At 42.0% G+C, this 18604-nt stretch overlaps 1 protein-coding gene across 3 annotated transcripts; it reads right to left on the bottom strand.

The window, feature by feature from the left end:
* Positions 1-1534: 1534 nt before the first annotated feature.
* Positions 1535-18165, bottom strand: smad2 (SMAD family member 2). Of its 3 annotated transcripts, none has more exons than XM_068573530.1 (11): positions 18034-18165; positions 15066-15589; positions 10536-10625; positions 9836-10029; positions 9424-9558; positions 9159-9233; positions 8886-8939; positions 8413-8625; positions 7934-8071; positions 7140-7284; positions 1535-5692 (listed from the first exon to the last, which is right to left on the bottom strand). In XM_068573530.1, the coding sequence occupies exons 2-11, from the start codon at positions 15380-15382 to the stop codon at positions 5569-5571; spliced, it is 1485 nt and encodes a 494-aa protein (XP_068429631.1). In that variant the 5' UTR covers positions 15383-15589; positions 18034-18165; the 3' UTR covers positions 1535-5568. The 3 variants fall into 3 exon arrangements, with proteins under 3 accessions (XP_068429631.1, XP_068429634.1, XP_068429633.1); XM_068573532.1 differs by lacking the exon at positions 1535-5692 and adding an exon at positions 6049-6152; XM_068573533.1 differs by lacking the exon at positions 10536-10625.
* Between the last annotated feature and the right edge of the window lie 439 nt (positions 18166-18604).

Below are 18604 nucleotides of genomic sequence, written 5' to 3'. Positions count from 1 at the left end.
TGGCTTTTAATGTGTTTTAATGTCTCTGAGATGTTTAACTGTGCTAAGTATCCTGCTGCACTGCGCACAGACGGGAGGGGTGGAGGTTCCTCTAGCTGATAGTAAACAAATCTAAATTATTCAGAGGGAGAAATTAGCATTTTATTTATTTGTTATTCATCAATTACCGTTTCAGGGTTTTGATCCAATGTCTGAGTGTGTGTGTGTGTGTGTGTGTGTGTGTGTGTGTGTGTGTGTGTGTGTGTGTGTGTGTGGGAAAATGGAAACATAATTGCTAGTCTTAGAGGTGGAACCAAAGCAAGATTGCATTTTTTTCAGACCTCTATTGTTTGTCTTTGCTTTGAAATACAACTTCTACTAAGGCAACTTTAATACTAATTTCCAGGCTGTGACTGACAAAAACCTCACAGATAGATCTTAATAAATCCAGGGCAATAATACATAAACATCTACCGAAAAAAGAGTGGACCACATTAAAAAAAAAATATGGTTATGACATACAAGATTAGAACAGGATCACAGTTTTTCTGTAGAGACAAACAACAGAGACGGGTTCAACTTGATGGGTACACGGACTCTGTCTCGAAGGTCTTTCATTAATGGACGTCTACCGCCATCTGCTGGCTATCGGAGGGAATCACATGTAATCTGAAATTACAATCTGGAATCATGTTGCAACAACTGCAAAGTAGGGTTATATTGTGACATGGTTATATGAACTGCATTCGGTTGTATGTCTTGGATCTTCCTTTGTTGGGTCTAAAAATAAATGAGAACCTATAGTAATATATATTAAACTGTGATTCCATAGCGCGAGGCACAATGTTTGTGCGCACGGTGCACCTCTCCACTAAACATACAACTCGTAAGCTTTAACGCATTTACAAGACTGTTGCATTGTTATAATAATATAATACATTATCTAGTAAAGTATGAACACTTGTCTCTGTATCTTTCGGTCGTGTTTATGCCAGTCGGTATTTATGACAATTCAACTCCTGCGAGGTGCGAGTTCACCTTCGTCCACACCTGGTTCCTGCCGACACTAATCATTCATTAGCCACGCCCCCTACGTTGCACGTCGTCAGTATACATGAGAAAGTAAATAACACAAAGGGGTGCTTGAATTAGGATTTGGCTGACATGGTTTTTACATTCTGAATACCAAATGCAACATTCAAATATGTGTTACAGTCTTAAAAATATTAAAATTAGTGAATTCATTGTAATCATGATTTTATATTTATTACATAAATGCAAAACAAGTAACCCGCAGTTTCACTTGTTTTTTTATGTGTATTGAAAGAACGTGTTAATACTTAACTTAAGCTAGTCATTTGTTTTGTATATTCATAATACATGTATAATTATCTAATTCATAAAATAAATGTTATATGATTAAATGATATTTAAGTATTTCTGCTGATTATAATTATTACAATTAAACTATGCCTCGTTAGCTTATGCTCTGTTTTGAGTTACTAATCCCAGCGCCAGTTCAGATTTGCAACACAGGACACAATTTCCAGTTGAATTAAAACAGCTTTATTAGTGTACACTGTAAGAAGTTGTTTGAATATGAAGACTAGTTGGAAAGCCGATATGAAAATTGTCATCAATGTTTGAAGAAGACAGAAATCCTAAACTGGTTGGCTAATAGAAAATGCTCCGCTGATAGCAAGAACAAGGAACGGCATGTACGGTAAAATAAAAGTACAACTATACAATAACATCACCAGTGACATGTAGAAAGTTCACGTTCTCCAACTAGCAACCAGTCTCAAGAATTCATCAGAGAGGCTTGTTTGGGGACACACAATTGTCATCACAATAAGAAATAATAAAAGCAAATATGTTGTCTGTAAAATAGGGACATGGCCCCCTAAACATGTGGAGCTGTGGCTGACATGAAACCTAAATTGGGCTCATCTTCCATATCCAAAAACTGACTTCTGAGACAGTGAGAACAGCTGGTTGATGTACAATGTTTGAGTGGCACTAGTTTAAAAAAGAAAAAAACATAAAAGAAAAGAAAAAGTTGATAAAAGGCTTTTGTTGGACCCTGGTAATATGCAGAAAACAGCATACCTAACCATCAGGAAATGTGTTGGATCACATAGTCCAGACTATTTGACGCCACTGCATGGAACAAATATGTGGGGGTTTTAAGCAGTGACACAACAACCCTATATATTTCCATGTCATGTGCAGTGGCCTTGGCAGAGTCAACTATTCCCCAAAATAAAATGAAAAGAGACACACAAAAAAAGAGACAAGACTGGCAAGAAAGACAGGACGGGCATGTGGACAGACACATACATACACATACATACATACAGAAAGACGCCTGGTCCTCGTCTGGTTACAAGCGATACTAATTTGACCCTTGATTAATGGAGGAAAACAAATGTTTTCCTCTAAAAAAGCAGTACACCTCATGATTCTCTGCGGTCGGACAATTGTCAAAACGGGCCATCACGCAGGATTTCTTGAATTGAATGGTCACAATATGATTAAACACCAGGGTTTCTGGACTTCTTATCTCAGCCGTTGTATGATAAACTAATACTTTGTTTGAAAACCCTTATTTGGAGTTCCCTATCTAGTTCTTTAACACAAAAAAAGTCTACATTTAACCCACACGTTGCAGTAGAGAGTGATCAAACAGGAAATGTCAACGTGTTTGCGTGCACGCTGGCATTACTGAGCACAAGGTTAAGACCACCTTCAGGTTTTTTGCCACGAGTTAGGAACAAGTCAAAAAAATAAGAAAGCTATCTGGAATGTGACGGCATGAGGCAAGATTTACCCCCCGGTCCACATATTCTGCTTATGGGATGCGTTGGGATACAAGAGGAACACACTGAAGAGTAAAGATGCCTTGAATGAAACACTGCAATATCAGGTGTGCATATATGAACGTGCTCGCTGTAATTGAAACATGTGCAACCATAAATAAGGAGTCATGAGAAGTAAAAACATATGCAGACCTTCAATTGGCAGCAGCTTTTACGCTGCATGTTGGAACGTCCGTTATCGCTAAAGCAAGACAGAATTCCACAAATTCACCTTCCAAAGTTAGAGCTTTTAAAATGAATACCAACTGCTTCGATTATGAGAAATATTACTGCAGCCCAGCTGCTGGATTCAATCCTAATATCTCTAAAGACGTCTGCATTATAGTTTAGTTTGCATGTTTGTATCTTGATTTAAAACCTAAAAGGAAATTGGAGAGTTCAAACTTCTTGATCAAGCCAATTACATTTTATATGTAAGAAGAAGAAGAAAAAAAATCACCAGCAGTGGCTCTGCTGTGTAGAGGACATATTGTAAATACGTGCCTTCAGTCTTTGGGACAGCACCATCATAGTTTGGGTCACACCCATTGCGCTCAAGAACGAGAACGCGGAAGGAGAGAAGCGACATTTCAAAAACCTTTACCGTTTTCGCAGCCAAAAATTTGGTTTGGAAGGAAAGAGTATGATGCTTATGATCATGTGGACAGTGAAAGTGTTCAATCCTCTAGTACACGCTTCAGAACTCATCGTCAAGATGTGGTCCTTTTTTTTTTGAATGGAGGGCATATTCTAAAAAAATACTGAATTCTAATAAAAGGGAAGAGAAGGTTTGACGATCTTAAATATATCCATATATAAAAAATACGTGAACATACAAAAATGTAGCTTAAACAATGTGTAAATAAAATAATAGCCGTGTAGTATAATCAGCTTTTCAAGTACTAAAAGCTTAAATACTCATTTGGACCGATGTGGGTCCCAGCTGGCTTTTAGTTTGGGACAAGACATTTTATTACAAATCTAATGAACGCTCTTTAATAAGCCAATTCAGACAATATATGGAAGAAAAACTCTTTATAGTGAACATTCTTTAAAAAATATGGAAGCTATCTTTTGTAATGGTCTTGATTTAAAAACGGGGCTTTTTTTTAACATTCCTATCTGTACATTTTAAAGCATATCTTGCTGTATTTTTCATCTAAAAAAGGCAACTTTCTTGGAGCAATATCAATGTGCATAATTTGGGGGCAGTTCAAGTACAGTGCAGAAGCCATTTTTAAGTCCCTGCAGGACTTGTCTTCCGATCAATAAAATGTAAATAGTGGGGAAACCGTGCGTCATTTGAAGCATGTCATCGAGAGAGACTCGCGCCATGTCTACATCAGTGAAACGTTACATGATGGTCGTTTATATATTTTTCTCTTTTGGACAGCAGGGGGCGACATTGAGATTCTTGAACTGCATTTATAGGGTGTCTTCAAACGGCATCTCCAAATCCAACATACAACTCTTCCTTCATAAATAGGCTGATATAATAGTAAAAGGTTAATGAAGAGAATGTAAGAAAGAGAGAGAGAGAGAAAGTGTGAGAGCGTGCAGAGTCAGAGCAAATTGTTGGGCCTCAAAATCCACGAGGGGCAAACCGTTAACTGTGGGTAACTCTGTACGCCTTTATTGCAGCCGGGAAACAAGAATGATTGTTTGCCGTTCCAGAGGAAGAACGCGTTCTACACTCTTGCTATGAAAATGACTCATTCCAGTTATCTGTGCTGGCTAGCAGCTTTTTTTCAGCTCCGATTCATGCTCAAACATCAAACCCCCAACCTCCACTGCACACTCACGGTCGAACGGCACCGACCGACTTAACACGCATGCAGAGAAAATGACTTGTCGTTATGTCACAAGTAGCAAAAGTTAAGTGGCGTAAGAACAGCAACGATTCGCCGGTGTGACGGTGTATGCGTACGTACATGTGAAGACAGGGTATGTGATATTAATTAGAGACGACACGCTTTCCCGCTGGTCACCCCCTCCTTTCCTAGCAGAAGACCGGCAGTCCGGTGTGTGACATCACAGAGCCGACCAGGAGAAATGCAGGAAAAAAAGTGGGGATCTCGGCTAAAAATGGGATGGAACCAAAAACCAAGAAAAAACATCCAGGCGTGGAGCTGACTTTGGTTGAACATGAGTTGGATTGGCAGCACGACCATCGGTTCAACCTTGTGGAAACAGAGATCTTGACGGTGAATCAAAGTTGTGCTGTGGCAGATAGGTAGCGAAGCAGTTGGGGCGACTAGTGGTTGCCTAGAAGGTTCACACGCTCCATCTCCAAAACAGCTGGTGTCGTGTCACCGAGCAGGACAGTTAAGCTCCGTGTCGCTTTGCGCTTCTGGATCAGAGCCCCAGTCAAATAAACATGAATGCAGTCCGATCCATAATGACATCACTCTCGTCAGTTTGATATTGCAAGGTGGTTTCAATTAGCAGGTCCATGATTACTGGAATTTAATCCTAACTTCAAGCCAACATCAGGCGATCGGGCCCACTGTGACATCGTTGTTAACATTCCACTATTGTCCATCGGCAATGTCAGTCTCCCATCCTCCAGGTCCATTGTTTAATCCTTTTTTCTTCTTCTTTTTTTTCAACTCTTCATGATGATGTTGTTGTTGCGTCAGATTAAGACTGCACGGTGGTCTCCTTCAGAATTTACTGGTCAAATGTTATGAAATGTCAGAGGGACTATGCACCGCCAGCAGCAGGACCCTGTTTAGGACATACTGGAGCAGCGCACCGAAGGGGAACCCATCTGGGTCAGCACCTTATCCAACCACTGGAGGGGGCCATTGAGGTGCAGCTCAATCCAACAAGGAGTGCTGGTTACTGTCTGACGTCTGTAGGGATACAAGAAAGAACAAAGGGAAAAAAAAGCATAAAAAAGGTTAAAAACATCTTGAGTCAAAGCGTTATGGCATATGATACATTACGGGTATGCACTGATTAGAATGAGCGTCACAACCCGAGTAGTATTTCTAGATAATGACAATCTCACCTATTACATGTTAGTATTTTCTTTTAGCACTGAAGTGATAGACAAGAGCCGCATGCATACTCTTATCTCAGTCATCAACTGAATTGCTGCATAAAAGTGATTTACAACTAATAATAATAATTTTAAAAAGTGAATGGGTCCTTGCATTGCCCAGGTCTCACCAGATGATCAAACACAGCACACTACACCGTGGTCCTGCCAGGCTCAGCCAAGCCCTGGGCTCTACAGACAGACTGAACCAGGCTTAACCCTGGCCAGCGGGCACAAGCCAAAACGCCCCCGCAAACACCGCCGTCTGGCTCCTGGGAGGGGCACAGAGCCGAGCAGATGTTTGCTGGATGGACGGTTGGAGGGACGGAGAGAGACACACGGTCTATTCTATTCCACCCTTTGTTGTAAAATGTCAGAGACTATTATATACATGCAGTGCAGATGATAGCATGGACAAGCTCAAACAAACCTTTTTACCTTGCAACGGCTTGTTTACATAATGAACATTGTCACGCCCCATCTTGTTATGCAAAAAGCAGACCTGCAGTCAGTCATTTACCTAAATTACATCCAGGGGGAGACGAGACACTTATTTGTTAAATTAAATGGTGTCAGGTTTTATTGCGTCACATTTGATCACAGGCAACTGTGATTTATGATCGGAGGGTCAAACCTGAACTGCTTTTTCAGGAGCATGTATTGAAGGTTCGGGGCCGAGCCGAGGTCTATGGGGGTTGGGCTGGATTTGGATGTTGAGTCTTTCATCACTTTGTTCGAAAATTATTGCAATATAACTGTTGACACACAATCAGAGCTTGTACTTTTCTTCTTCCTGAAAAGATGCTGCTCCAGAATTTTTTGTTTCACTTAAGTTCTGTCCCCGAAGTGAAGGATTCCTGCCTATGCATAAAAAAGTGAATACAAAATAAATTAAAAACTTAACTTGAATAACCTTTTATTCTGATAACGGCAAAGTTTTGTAATTGTACACGTTGTTGCCGTTGATCAATTTAAAAAATGTGACAGTGCTAAACATGAGGACATGGAGGGTGTCTAAACTGGAGGAAGATGTGTCACGTCATCAACTTATTTACAACAACAGCCAACAGTAGCCACAACTTAACCTGCGAGTAGGCTTCATGTCACCAAGCTTCCAGCCTGACCTCTTTCATGAGGACACACCGTTTCATTTTACTGTGTAAACGTTCTGGTCCGACTAGACCGCGACGGCCCTCTATTCAGAGGATTATAATGAGAGAGAAAAAGAGAGAGAGAGGATACTTAAGAGCTTAACACACCTGTACTCTGCTCCCCAGCCCTTGACGAAGCTCATTCTGATGGTGCACATCCTGGTTAGTTGGTAGACTGCCTCAAATCCCTGATTGACTGACTGGGCCAGCAGTGCAGCAAACTCCTGGTTGTTGAAAATCTTCAGATTACAGCCTGCAAAAGAGAAAAGAAACATGATGATTGGGTTAGAAAACACTTGGACATCAATGGGAATACTTCTAAGGCTTAAATGTTGGAATTTTTTGAATGCGTTAGAAGTTTACTGTAGATTAAACAATGTGCGTTTTTTGGAAACTAGAGAACCCTACATTGCCATTTCTGCGGACAGAACTTAGAAGTCCCGAACATATGCGTTGAGGTGTGGGTGTGCTACATTTTGGTGATTATTCTCCACCAGTCCCACCCCTGAGTGTCTTCAAGATCCTTGTTTCCCGTCAGTACAATTCTGTGCCTCACTAATGATACTGTTCACACTGCTCATTTGGCCAGGAATGAAATGTTCAAAGTTGCATGGGCAAAGATGAGTCAGTGCGTGTGGGTGAGAGTCTGAGAAAAAACTGTCACATTGTGGAAGAAATTGGTGCTCAAGGTTCACTTCATTGATACCCGGTGAAAGAAAACAAAAAAAGTCTTGTTCCTCACTCCAGACCATTGGCATTGTAAAGGTTAGTCAGAGCAAGCAGTGATACTTGTTGAAAAGATAAAAGTTTCAACTCTTTGCAGACACATTTCAGTGTCTTTTGTGCTATCACAGCAGTCCAGCTCAAGAGGAAAAGGAAGAAAACTAGTATTGCATATAAACCTGGTGGTATCTTGCAGACTGTAGCCGGGTGCCAACCGTATCGCTGGTTGCAGTTGGGACTCTGGACAAAAATGGCACTGTCGCTGAGGCACTCGGCAAACACCTCCCCTCCGATGTAGTACAACCGCACACCACGACCTGCGTGAGCCAGGAAGAATGCAAAGACAAAAAGGAATGGAAAAGAAAGGGAAGACGACAGGAATCATGTAGAGAAAATCCTGAATTTTGTGCTATGGAAAATACCATATCTATAAAAGGCAACATATCCACAATTAAAGTCATTTTGAAATCTTTTAACTGCTGCATTTCCCATTTCAACCCTCGCCATATCAGATCCTTGACCTTTCTATGATGTCAACAACCTCCCAAAAGTATACTTCTCTGCAAATAAACTTACTCACTCAAATAAATCATCATACTGATTACAATAACTGATACGCATGTTCCCCGTCTGTGTGTGTAGAAGGGCGTGCGTGTACCTATATGTCTTCTTGTCATTTCAACCGTTGCGTTCCTGTTTACATTGCTGAGAAGCCCGAGGCAGAAGCGCTCGGAGTTGGAGGGGTCGGTGAAGCCATCGACTGTCAGAGATGGCTGTGAGGCGTGGAACGTCTCTCCGACCCGCTGGTTGAGCTCATAGTAGGCTATCGAGCACCAGAAAGCTGGTTCGCTGTAGGTAACCGGCTGCAGGTCTGCAAGGGAATCAAGGAGGGACAATTTTTCACGTCAACAACTGTTTCAGATTTTTCGTATTTCCCTAAGTTTGACAGCTTTTCCAGGCCGTCATTTGTGGACCTAAAATTCAAAGATTGTGGCCCATTTTACAATATGACAAATGATTATGAAGCGTGGCTCTAAAACAAATCAAACAATGCATAACACATTAATTCACTCTGAGAGATGCATTAACCTGCAATGACATCAATGAAGAATTAATAAAGAGCAGTCTTACCCAGGGCATGATTGACAGGTGACAAGGCGCCGGGTGACATTTCTGCAGGTGAGCCTGGAAGCAAAAATTATTATTTTTTTTAAATCACATAACCCTATTTTGTATGTCTACAGTTTGTAGTGTTTATGTTTACTGCTGCAACAATGTGCGTTTGACAACACAAGAAAATAAAGTGCTTTGTGTGAGATTTTAGGCCGTGGAAACTGAGCCAATTGAATTTTCCCTCCACCAATGAGATAAGCGGCAGCTTGTACAGTAGCACATCTGACCTACCTGATTCCATACTTTGATTCATCTGTTGGTCGCTGTTTTCTCCATCTTCACTGATGTAGCCAGGTGGAGGAGTCTCTGTAAAAAACAGACCCACACAAACAAGCAATAAGAACACAGGTTAAACTGATACACATGATCAGAAAGACTTAGATCTCTGCAAGTCAATATAAAGGTGATGCATGCACGTAAATATAAATCTAGAAGAGCAGCTAAGGTAGGAAGAGGTAGGTTAGGAAGGCTTTTGCGCTCCGCCCTGCATACAGACCTGGTATATAGTTGTTAGGAGGGTCTATGCCGACGGGGAAGTTGGTGTTTTCGGGAATGGAGTTTGTAAAGTCGTCGAGAGGAGGAAGCTCTGTGAGAATCTCTGTGTGGCGTGGCACCAACACCGGAGGCAGCACTGGTGGGAGAAGGGAGTGTCACTGACTGAGGCAAATGTGAATATTGCTGTAGAGATCAAAATTGTATAATTAAAATGGACAACATTCTGCCTCTTATACAAACACCAAAACAGACAAATGATAAAACCCATCAAAAGTGGGTTTCTCGACACAAACCCGCAACAACTCCAAACTCTTGCAGTTGCTATTATAGACTTACTAGAGGGCACCTTGAAGATCTCAAGGAGAATACGAAAGATGGCACAGAAAATACACACAATTCTCAAGGATCATTACCAGGCGTCTCCACTCTCTGGTAATGGTAGGGATTGACACACACTTCATCCTTTTTGAGGTTGAAGGCGAACTGGCAGGAGTCAATGGCCCTCAGCTCATGGTGGCTGTGAAGGTCGGGCCATCTCCACAAGCGGCAGTAGATGACATGGGGCAGGCCCTTGCGATGGGACACCTGGAGCCGCCCGTCCAGTGACCTGAGGAGGTCGGGAGAGAGAGCTCAAAGCTCAGAAACCTGCCCAAGTCTTTGCAGGAAACTACACGGGGAGGGGGTTGATCAGCAGTTTGGAAAGAGCCAATGAGCATTGCATTTTAAAACTAGTACCTCGCAAAAGCAAGATTTACTTATAGAAATAGATTTTGGCAGTTGCGACTCAAATAAAGCTCCACGATTTTGTTATTGCCTGCATGCATATTTTTACATACATACATACATACATACATACCTATACAAATAAAAATAAAGCGTTATGCAAATGGCAGTTTAAGATAAGGTTGCATCATGAGTGGCAATTACGTAACAGTCTCAAAGTCTTTCGGTGATCTTAATAAACAAAGAAGGCCACACATAGAAATACAAAACACACACACCAGTGTGTAGTGACACTGCAGATTCCAGAAAGAAAACAGTCAATGAATGAATGACAAGATGTAAGGTGATTGTTGACTCATTGTGTGTTCGAGTGCATGTGAGTATATTCACCTGCTGTGGTCATGGTATCCGTACATGCCTGTAGAGTCCCACTGCTCTATCGTGTGGCCTGAGCCTAGACCCCATAGATCTGAGCAATTACTACAGACACACACACACACACACACACACACACACAAACAAAGGATATACACACACACACACACACACACACACACACACACACACACACACACACACGACAAGTGCAAAAAGGATGAAAAGAAAATAAAAGAAAACAGATGGTAAACATGAGGCGTTTCATTCCAAATCAGTAGGATGAAATCACGAACACGTACAGCTGGTCTCTTATTGGCACGAAGGGAGGACCTTAAAAAAAAAGACTCCTCCCTTGCGTTTTTTCAAAAAGAGACTAACTAGATGACAGGTGATTATGAAACTAATCCAAATTGGACCGACAGTGATGTGGTGCAGTCAGGTGATGACGGTTAGACGGGGTTGAATTAGGACTGCACGTTAAAGCAGGAAAGGCGATGTCAGACAACTTCTTTTAAAGCGTCTTTTCCTGCTCACTTCATGTGAACGGACAAGTCTGATCATTTTACTTATTATTTTCGTTATATTTTTTCTCAAAGGCTTTAAGTATAAATATGTTTCCGCATTGCCTGATTGCACATACCATCACCATACCATACACATGATTCACATTTCTGCTGATCATCAGTATAATTATTAAGACAACGTGACGGGCAATGTGTCGACACAACAACAAAATGTGAATGAGGAAATAAAAGATGTTAATAGACTGTACAAGATGTGTCGAGACATAAAAAAGAAAAAACAGATGCCACGCAAACGTGTGTATACAAGCACAAAGTGTGTGTGTCTACGACTGAAGAAAGCACACAACCAGACTGTTCGCTAACTTGTTCTCTGAAGCACTTGTGAGTTTCCACAACATGTTGATGCGAAGGAGGGTAGGGAAGATCCGACTGGCTTATCGGCAATTGCCAGGTCTGTGTGTGCAAGGCCTTCTTTATCGACACTTTATCAGCGCATTCAAAAGAGTGCCCCGCGTGGACCATCTCAAGCACAGATAAAGTCTTGCCTTCTTTCTTTCTCACCTAAAAAGGTCACCAGCACAAGCCCCACATTGTCCGTCTGCCCCGTTCCTGAGCAAGATCCTTCATGCACAAGTAACTGTGGCTTTAAAGCTCGACGTGTAATTTATTGATAAACTAGACCGTTGGCGAAAAACACCATGAGGAGGATTTCACCCAGAGCCAGTGTGTGTTCTTTAAAAAAAAATAAAAAATATGAACCATTATCTTGTTCTTGTGTCATCCACATTTAAGTCCTAACTTTAGAAGCTACTCAAGCCTATCCACAGACTCCTTCAAGTTGTTGCCCACTTTCTCCGTTGCAATTCTTCCTGCGACCACTCAAACAGAGAAATCTGCAAAGCCCTCCAGGTGCCATCGTGTGACAAGCCTCCACCAGCCCGTTTACGATCTGATTATACAGGGTAGGCTACCTCTTTGTACTTCCTGTGGCCGAAGACATCAAGTCAATAAGAGCCTTCCATCTCACCAAACAGTGAGAGAAAGCACGTCATGTGTTTACTGTTTGTGTACAAGTAATTGCCTTATTTACCAAACACGAAAAGCTAACGCAAAACAAGCAGGCCATGCGACTCCTAAGAGAAACAACACATGTTGGTACGGTCTAAACTCTGTAATCCTCAGATGAAACAAAATGTTAATCAAATAAATGTGATCTACTGGAGGTTAAAGACTCCAACGGTATTTGTGTAAATGCCTCACAAGAACCGGCATCACCTTATCTGCACCACTTCAGAAGCTGCTATCAAGCCAACATTCCTCAGAGTGAAGAAACACGAGAGTTATTCTTCTACACTTCTTTTTTTTTTGCCTTTTTACCCCATACGACTACAATAGAGACCAGTATCCGATATAGCCGAGCTCTTAGCGTGACCATGTGTTTTGTTAAGTTATATATGCTGCAGTGTCATCTATGATCGATTGCTGTATGTTTTACTTGTTGTTTTGTTGCTTTTAGTCATTCTAGCACTGCCCTGCTTCATACTTCCAGACTTTCTGGACATTTGCTATTAGGACGTCCAAAGCAGCATGTCGAGCCCAGCCCATTAAGACTGCAATGTGATTAGTTCTTCCAGACCGCAGTCAGCAGTCCATGCAGAGTGCATTGCTGAGAAACTACCCACCCACCGGGAACGTCCCTCTCCGATATCACTGTAGTCTTGGAGGATGAACCCTTTCATGGAATTGGAAAAGTAAACACACACACGGGGCCTGCCATGTTTGTTTTCCCTGCCACCTCTCCGGCCTTCCGCTCGTTTCACAAAGCGTGGCTGAAATGATGTCAATACGAAAGCTGTAAATGCAAATACACTATTCGATTGTTGTCTGACCGCACCCGTGCCAGGTTTATCGAAATTGCATTGTAATATCCGGTATGGATGAGGTTTTGATTCCAACATTTGTGCCACTTTCTTTCTTTCCAGGTGAGCTGATCTGTGACTGACGTGGGCGTGCAACGGGGCACACATTCTATTATTGATACTTTATAAAACTAAGACAATAGGAGGAAAGAATGGTTAGACAAGAAAGAAAATTAGAGAAGGGGAAGCTCATAAAATCTTCACAAAGCAGCCCTGTTATCTCCCGTCTCTGCTGACTCTCCGTGGATTGATTGACGTTAACCACGTGCTTCTCATGGGGCTCCCCTTGACTTTGCCACCTTCATTGCGATAAGGTTTCACCTGGTCCGGGTGACTTGGCTCACTCACCTTGTCATGCGACACGGTAGAAATCTATACTGATAGACACATGACCCATTACCATTGAGGCTCTACAGTATCTACAGTATATACACAGGTGGAATGGGGGGCGGGAGGGACTCAGAGGTTCTTTCCAGAAAGCAAACACATTTACACAAACTAAGTTTACTTTCAAGTCTGTCAAATAACTTTTTATTCTGGAGAAAAGAAAAGTGAGGATATGCAACGTGAGCCCCATTTTTAAGAGTATGTACAGATGTAATGGATGGAAAGCTGTGGCTTCGCTCCTTCTTGAGAACCCTCACAAACGACTCTTCACGCCCAACGACTATGCAGAGCTTTATGCGTTAGTACTGCGTTTCAGTATTTCTGCTTTGTGTTCGGTCTTAGACTTCAATATGAGTTTGTTAATAACGAACAAACTCTTCAACCATCGTCATATATATCTTTTTTTTTAAGTGCGTGTGTGACTGAAAGGGCAACAGGGCATCTACATAATGCCTTGCTAAACTGTCACCAGCCATCATTCAGATTGTCTCGCGTTTTTCCTCACATAAATACTTAGTTTACTGCACAGTAAGTCTACCTGATGAATGCAAGCTTTTTCCATTTTTTTTTTGTGCAGTTTTTACGAGTAGATGTGCTCCCACCGCTTCTTCAGGACAGAGTACTTCTCAAAAGCAGAGAGAGATGAGTCGATGTTGAGCACCAGTCCCACCACATTACTCAAACCTGTGCCATCAGTTAAGGCACACCAGCCGCAGACACAAGCTGGAATCAGCATTTTCCTTCTTTCTTGTGCCAATAAACATTTCTGACCAAAGAAAAGCTATGTTTTACACCTAAGACTAATTCAATACATTAAAAAAACATCGAAGGCTGGGATGCACCAAGAAGGATTAATTTTCTTGACTTTTAATCATGCCACACCAAACTGAAAAGATTTAAATTAAGAAATATCCAATTAAAGACTTATTTAAATACCAGTTTGGTTGTTTATTCTAAACCTAGATTAAATGCAAATATTTCGCACCAAAATGTTAAACTCCAATTTAAAAAATTTGAATTTTGAATCTTCCAGTGACCGCTCAGAATGGAGCAACCCGTCAATGCTGCGCATGATGGACTACATGTACACGTCTTACGCATGTAGACAATGAGATCAAACAACGTTCACAAAGTGTGGTTGCAAACATATGTTAGACATCTGTTTCCCCCCGAGCAGGTTTCACTTCTGCTGCCTCGCTAACCTATGGCATATCAGATTGAGGAAGTGGACCTGTTGTTGCACAACAGAAACTTGTCTTTCTGCAACCCTTTGGTTGCCCATCACCCGGCCTCTTACTTTCATGTGTGTTAACACAATTTGCTGTGCCTGTATTGGTGGCATTGTGGTATACCATTGTGCAGAGACTGCGGATGTGCATTTGTGTGACCATGAGCGCAATTTGTAGCACGAAAATATTTAGTTTTGATCATCAATTGGCGAAAGCAAAACAAAATGTGGCACATTTGCTAATCCCACATTCATGAGAGATTACATCCGTCTTTTCTCGTATATTTTCGTTCAGTTTGTGCGTGTGTGTGCAATGTGCATGTCTGATGACCAGGACAATGTCAGTGTGTCCATTACCTGAACATCTTGATACACATGGTTTACTATTTTCTGCGACAATGCCCATGTCGTGCACGTAATCGTGGACAACACAGAAAAACATAGAACTGCATGGGGTGTGTGTGTGTGTGTGTCCTTCTCTCACCTAGGTATGGTGACACACTTTGTGTTGCTGTTCTGCGTGCTGATGGCTTTCTCGAGCTCATCCAGTTGCCCGGTCTTCTTCAGCTTCTTCACCAGGCTCTTCACAGCTTTTTCACACCACTTATCCTCCTGTCCTCCTCCGTTCTGCTCCCCTACTCCTCCAATGCCTCCCCCAGCGCCTCCGCTCCCCGTTGAAGTCTTCTTCCATCCCAGCAGGCGCTTTACCACCGGAGGAGTGAAAGGAAGAATGGAGGACATGGTGGCTTGTGTGTGTATGTATGTGTGTGTTAAGCGAGTCTTGATGTCCTTCTTACTCATGTAAAGAGAAATAGGGAGAGAGGAAGTAGGGTGATACAGGGTGATGGGTCGTTGTCTGAATTCCTGCCCTGATTTAAAAAAAAGTTTACTAAATATGTACTTTGTTTATATCCAGGCAGAAATAAGACATTGGTCTTGAGGACTCTGGGGAAACGTCATTTCAAAAGCACAAAACTTTGGGAGCGAGAAGAGTACATCCAAAGAAACCTATAAGAAACAGATGGGACACAAGAGAAAAGAACACAAACTCATTACATAACATTTTCTCTCAACGATAACATCAATTATGCCCACATGAGACGCAAACTTTTTTTTTTACCAAAGCCACCCCCCCGCCCCTCTCTCGCTGCTAAGTCTCTCACCATACAGCGCTGTATGCATCAGCCAGACAGGCAGTCTTTGCACTAGACCCTGAGCATGCGGTTGGGAAGCAGCTTTCTTTTTTTATGTTCAGCTTTTTCTTTCCCTGTTGGTCAATATACCCTCCTGAGATATACTCTACTGCTGGTGCACACTTTGCAGTGCAGTTGTGCAATACCATTAGGTGCTTGACCATTCTAACAGAAGGTGAGCTCATCAGTTTGCACTAAACAGGTTTGTCACATTGCAAAACCACTCAAACTCATATACAGCCCCTTAATGTGGAGATCTACTTTTAACGTCGCCTTGATTGACGGGGAAATTATTGCTTACACACGGCATACCTTACCAGTATTTGAACATAAAATATATACAGTTTAGTAATACTCTCTTTGTCGTATGACTTGGATGATCTCAACGACTCGTTTTTACAAGCAACAACAGGGTGACACATAGATCACACACACACACACACACACACACACACACACACACACACACACACACACACAGTATGCAAGATCATGTGTCATTGTTGTTATTATTTGGTCAACCATAAATATTGTTTTAAGATACATACATTTAAGCAAGAGAACAGAGGAAATACAAGTATGAGGGAACAATTCCATGTCAATATCTGAACTAATCCTCTGGTAATCCTGTAGTAAACCCTGTTACATTAAAACCAACCAAGTGTTCACCCACTCATGCTCAAATTGAGCCGTGTCAGACTGTGTCTGACCCCTTGTCTGAAAGCAGGTGAGCAGCTCGCCAATTTGAAATGCATATGGGACAGGTAACGGTGTTGAAAACGGCTAGTGAAATATGCAATTCAATGGTCGTCAGGTCACACACACTTGACCGTTTGTTCTGGGCGATGACGTGCAAGCTCTGATTTGCAAGTGTAACCTTATCCGATATCATAGCTATCGTTGTATTGCAACGAGATCCAGTTTCCAGTCTAATGAGGAAACACACATGCTCAGAGAGAGGAGAAAAGCCACAGGAGGATCTCCAGAGAATACTCCAATTGAATTGTAAAAACAATTTTGAAAATGAGTCTTCTTTTCCTCTTAAAATAGAAACATGTTTGTTATATGTAGATTACTGCAACATATTATTGATAAATTAGACTGGATTAATAAATGAAAAAAAAACCCATCAGATATAGCAATCAAGTTAGCTGGAGTCGGAGGAAGGGATAACTGTCCTTAGCACGTTACTCTGAAAGTCCAAGCTCCTTCTGAGAATTAATTTCGCAGGCTTAACCCCTTGGACGGCTTGCTATTGGTGCACAAGTATGAGTGGCTTTCAGAACCAGTCTCCTGAAAATAATTAAAATCTCAGCAACCTGCTGTGGCTCGGTATCGTCTAAACATTGAAGCATGCTTGGGGAGGGCGAGAGGGGGGGGGGGGGTGCTTTGTTGCCGGAATTAAAAGCAGTCTGGGGAAATAAAATATAATAATTTGAATAAAATGCGCTAGGGTTTGTGACCTTGATTTGGGGGTTATCGCAAAAAAATATGATTTAGAAGGAAAAAAAAGACGGATCACAGTGAGAGAAACAAGGTAGGAGCATGTTGCTAAATGTTGATAGCTCACACAAAGAGGGGGGCGGAGCTTAAAACTCCTACAACCTTTTGCGGATCGGGTGTCCCCGGGACAAAACCTTGCCGTGTGCGGCAGCCTTTCAGACGGAACAGAAAGTCCTTACGTTAAGAACAATACCACAATTATTAAAAAAGCTGTTGTGGCCACAATGCATGTATATGTCAACTCGAAATGCTCACCAAGGCGACCGGGGGCCTTTTGGGCAAACATAAAGAAACATTATTTTTCTCTGCATAGTCTCGTCATTTTTGTGTGTGTGAGAAAACTGAATGCTTGCGTTAACTACTTCTTCTCCAAAACCATACACAGCACACACGGTGAGAAGAATAAGCTAACGCTACTAAGGGCGATTCACGATTAAACTGCAAGTGCGCGTGGACTTTGACAAGCCACACAATAAAGAAAAACGAGTTAATGTCCCTCCTGGGTGTCTTTTGTTGTGAACTGCAGGTACAGTGAAAAATATTACGGGTTCTTTTGTCTCGAAATGACTGAACACCCCCTCCCTCTCTCCCTCCCCTCTCCGCCTCCCAGCGCCTCCAAAAAAAAAGAAAAAAGAAAAGAGTACGAAAAAATCCGCTAGCAAGCTTGCTACTTTGTGTCAGACAAATAAAACAGGTCTGCTGTATGTTGTTGTCGCTCGCGAATCAAATCCGCTACGTTGTCGAAAACACACTTACCCAACGAGAAGATGAAAGGGCGACGAACAGTCGTTCGGGTAACCTGTCGGAGGAGCCCGCTTGTTCATCTTAAATGCATCCAGAGAGACTTTAAACTGTATTTTCCACCTCTGAGCCTGCCGGGATGATGGCCCCTCATTCAAAACTCAACCAAACATGTATCGCCTCGCACGCCAAACAACACGATGGGCGGCGAGAAACCCGAAAGCCCCGCCTCTTCTCTCCCCACATTGGCTAATTCCCAGAGTTCAGCCGATAACCTGTTGACAGACGTGTGTCCTATTGGCTGGAGGTTTCCGTCCGTCAAAAATGTCGTATACGAAGGTATGTCGGGGATGTTTATCAGCGGGTACCTTGATTGTCCTGTTCGTGGTTGCATAATAATGCCGCTCGTCAATTAAATATAATTGATAAAAGAAACAAATGGGACATGCACTTATATTTACAATGTTTTTTCTTCTTCAAAACGGCCGTGTGGTTTAAAACCTCTGCACCGCAACGCTCATACACTTAAATTACATTAAGAGAAAGCATAAAGCAATTAAAAAAATATGACGCAAACCGTCTCAAT

Source organism: Clinocottus analis, unplaced genomic scaffold (genome assembly GCF_023055335.1).
Source record: "Clinocottus analis isolate CAN_PGR_092001 unplaced genomic scaffold, fCliAna1.0.p SCAF_13, whole genome shotgun sequence".
NCBI lineage: Eukaryota > Metazoa > Chordata > Actinopteri > Perciformes > Cottidae > Clinocottus > Clinocottus analis.
The sequence above is the reverse complement of the archived record's forward strand: the minus strand, read 5'-3'. Positions and strand labels throughout refer to the sequence as shown.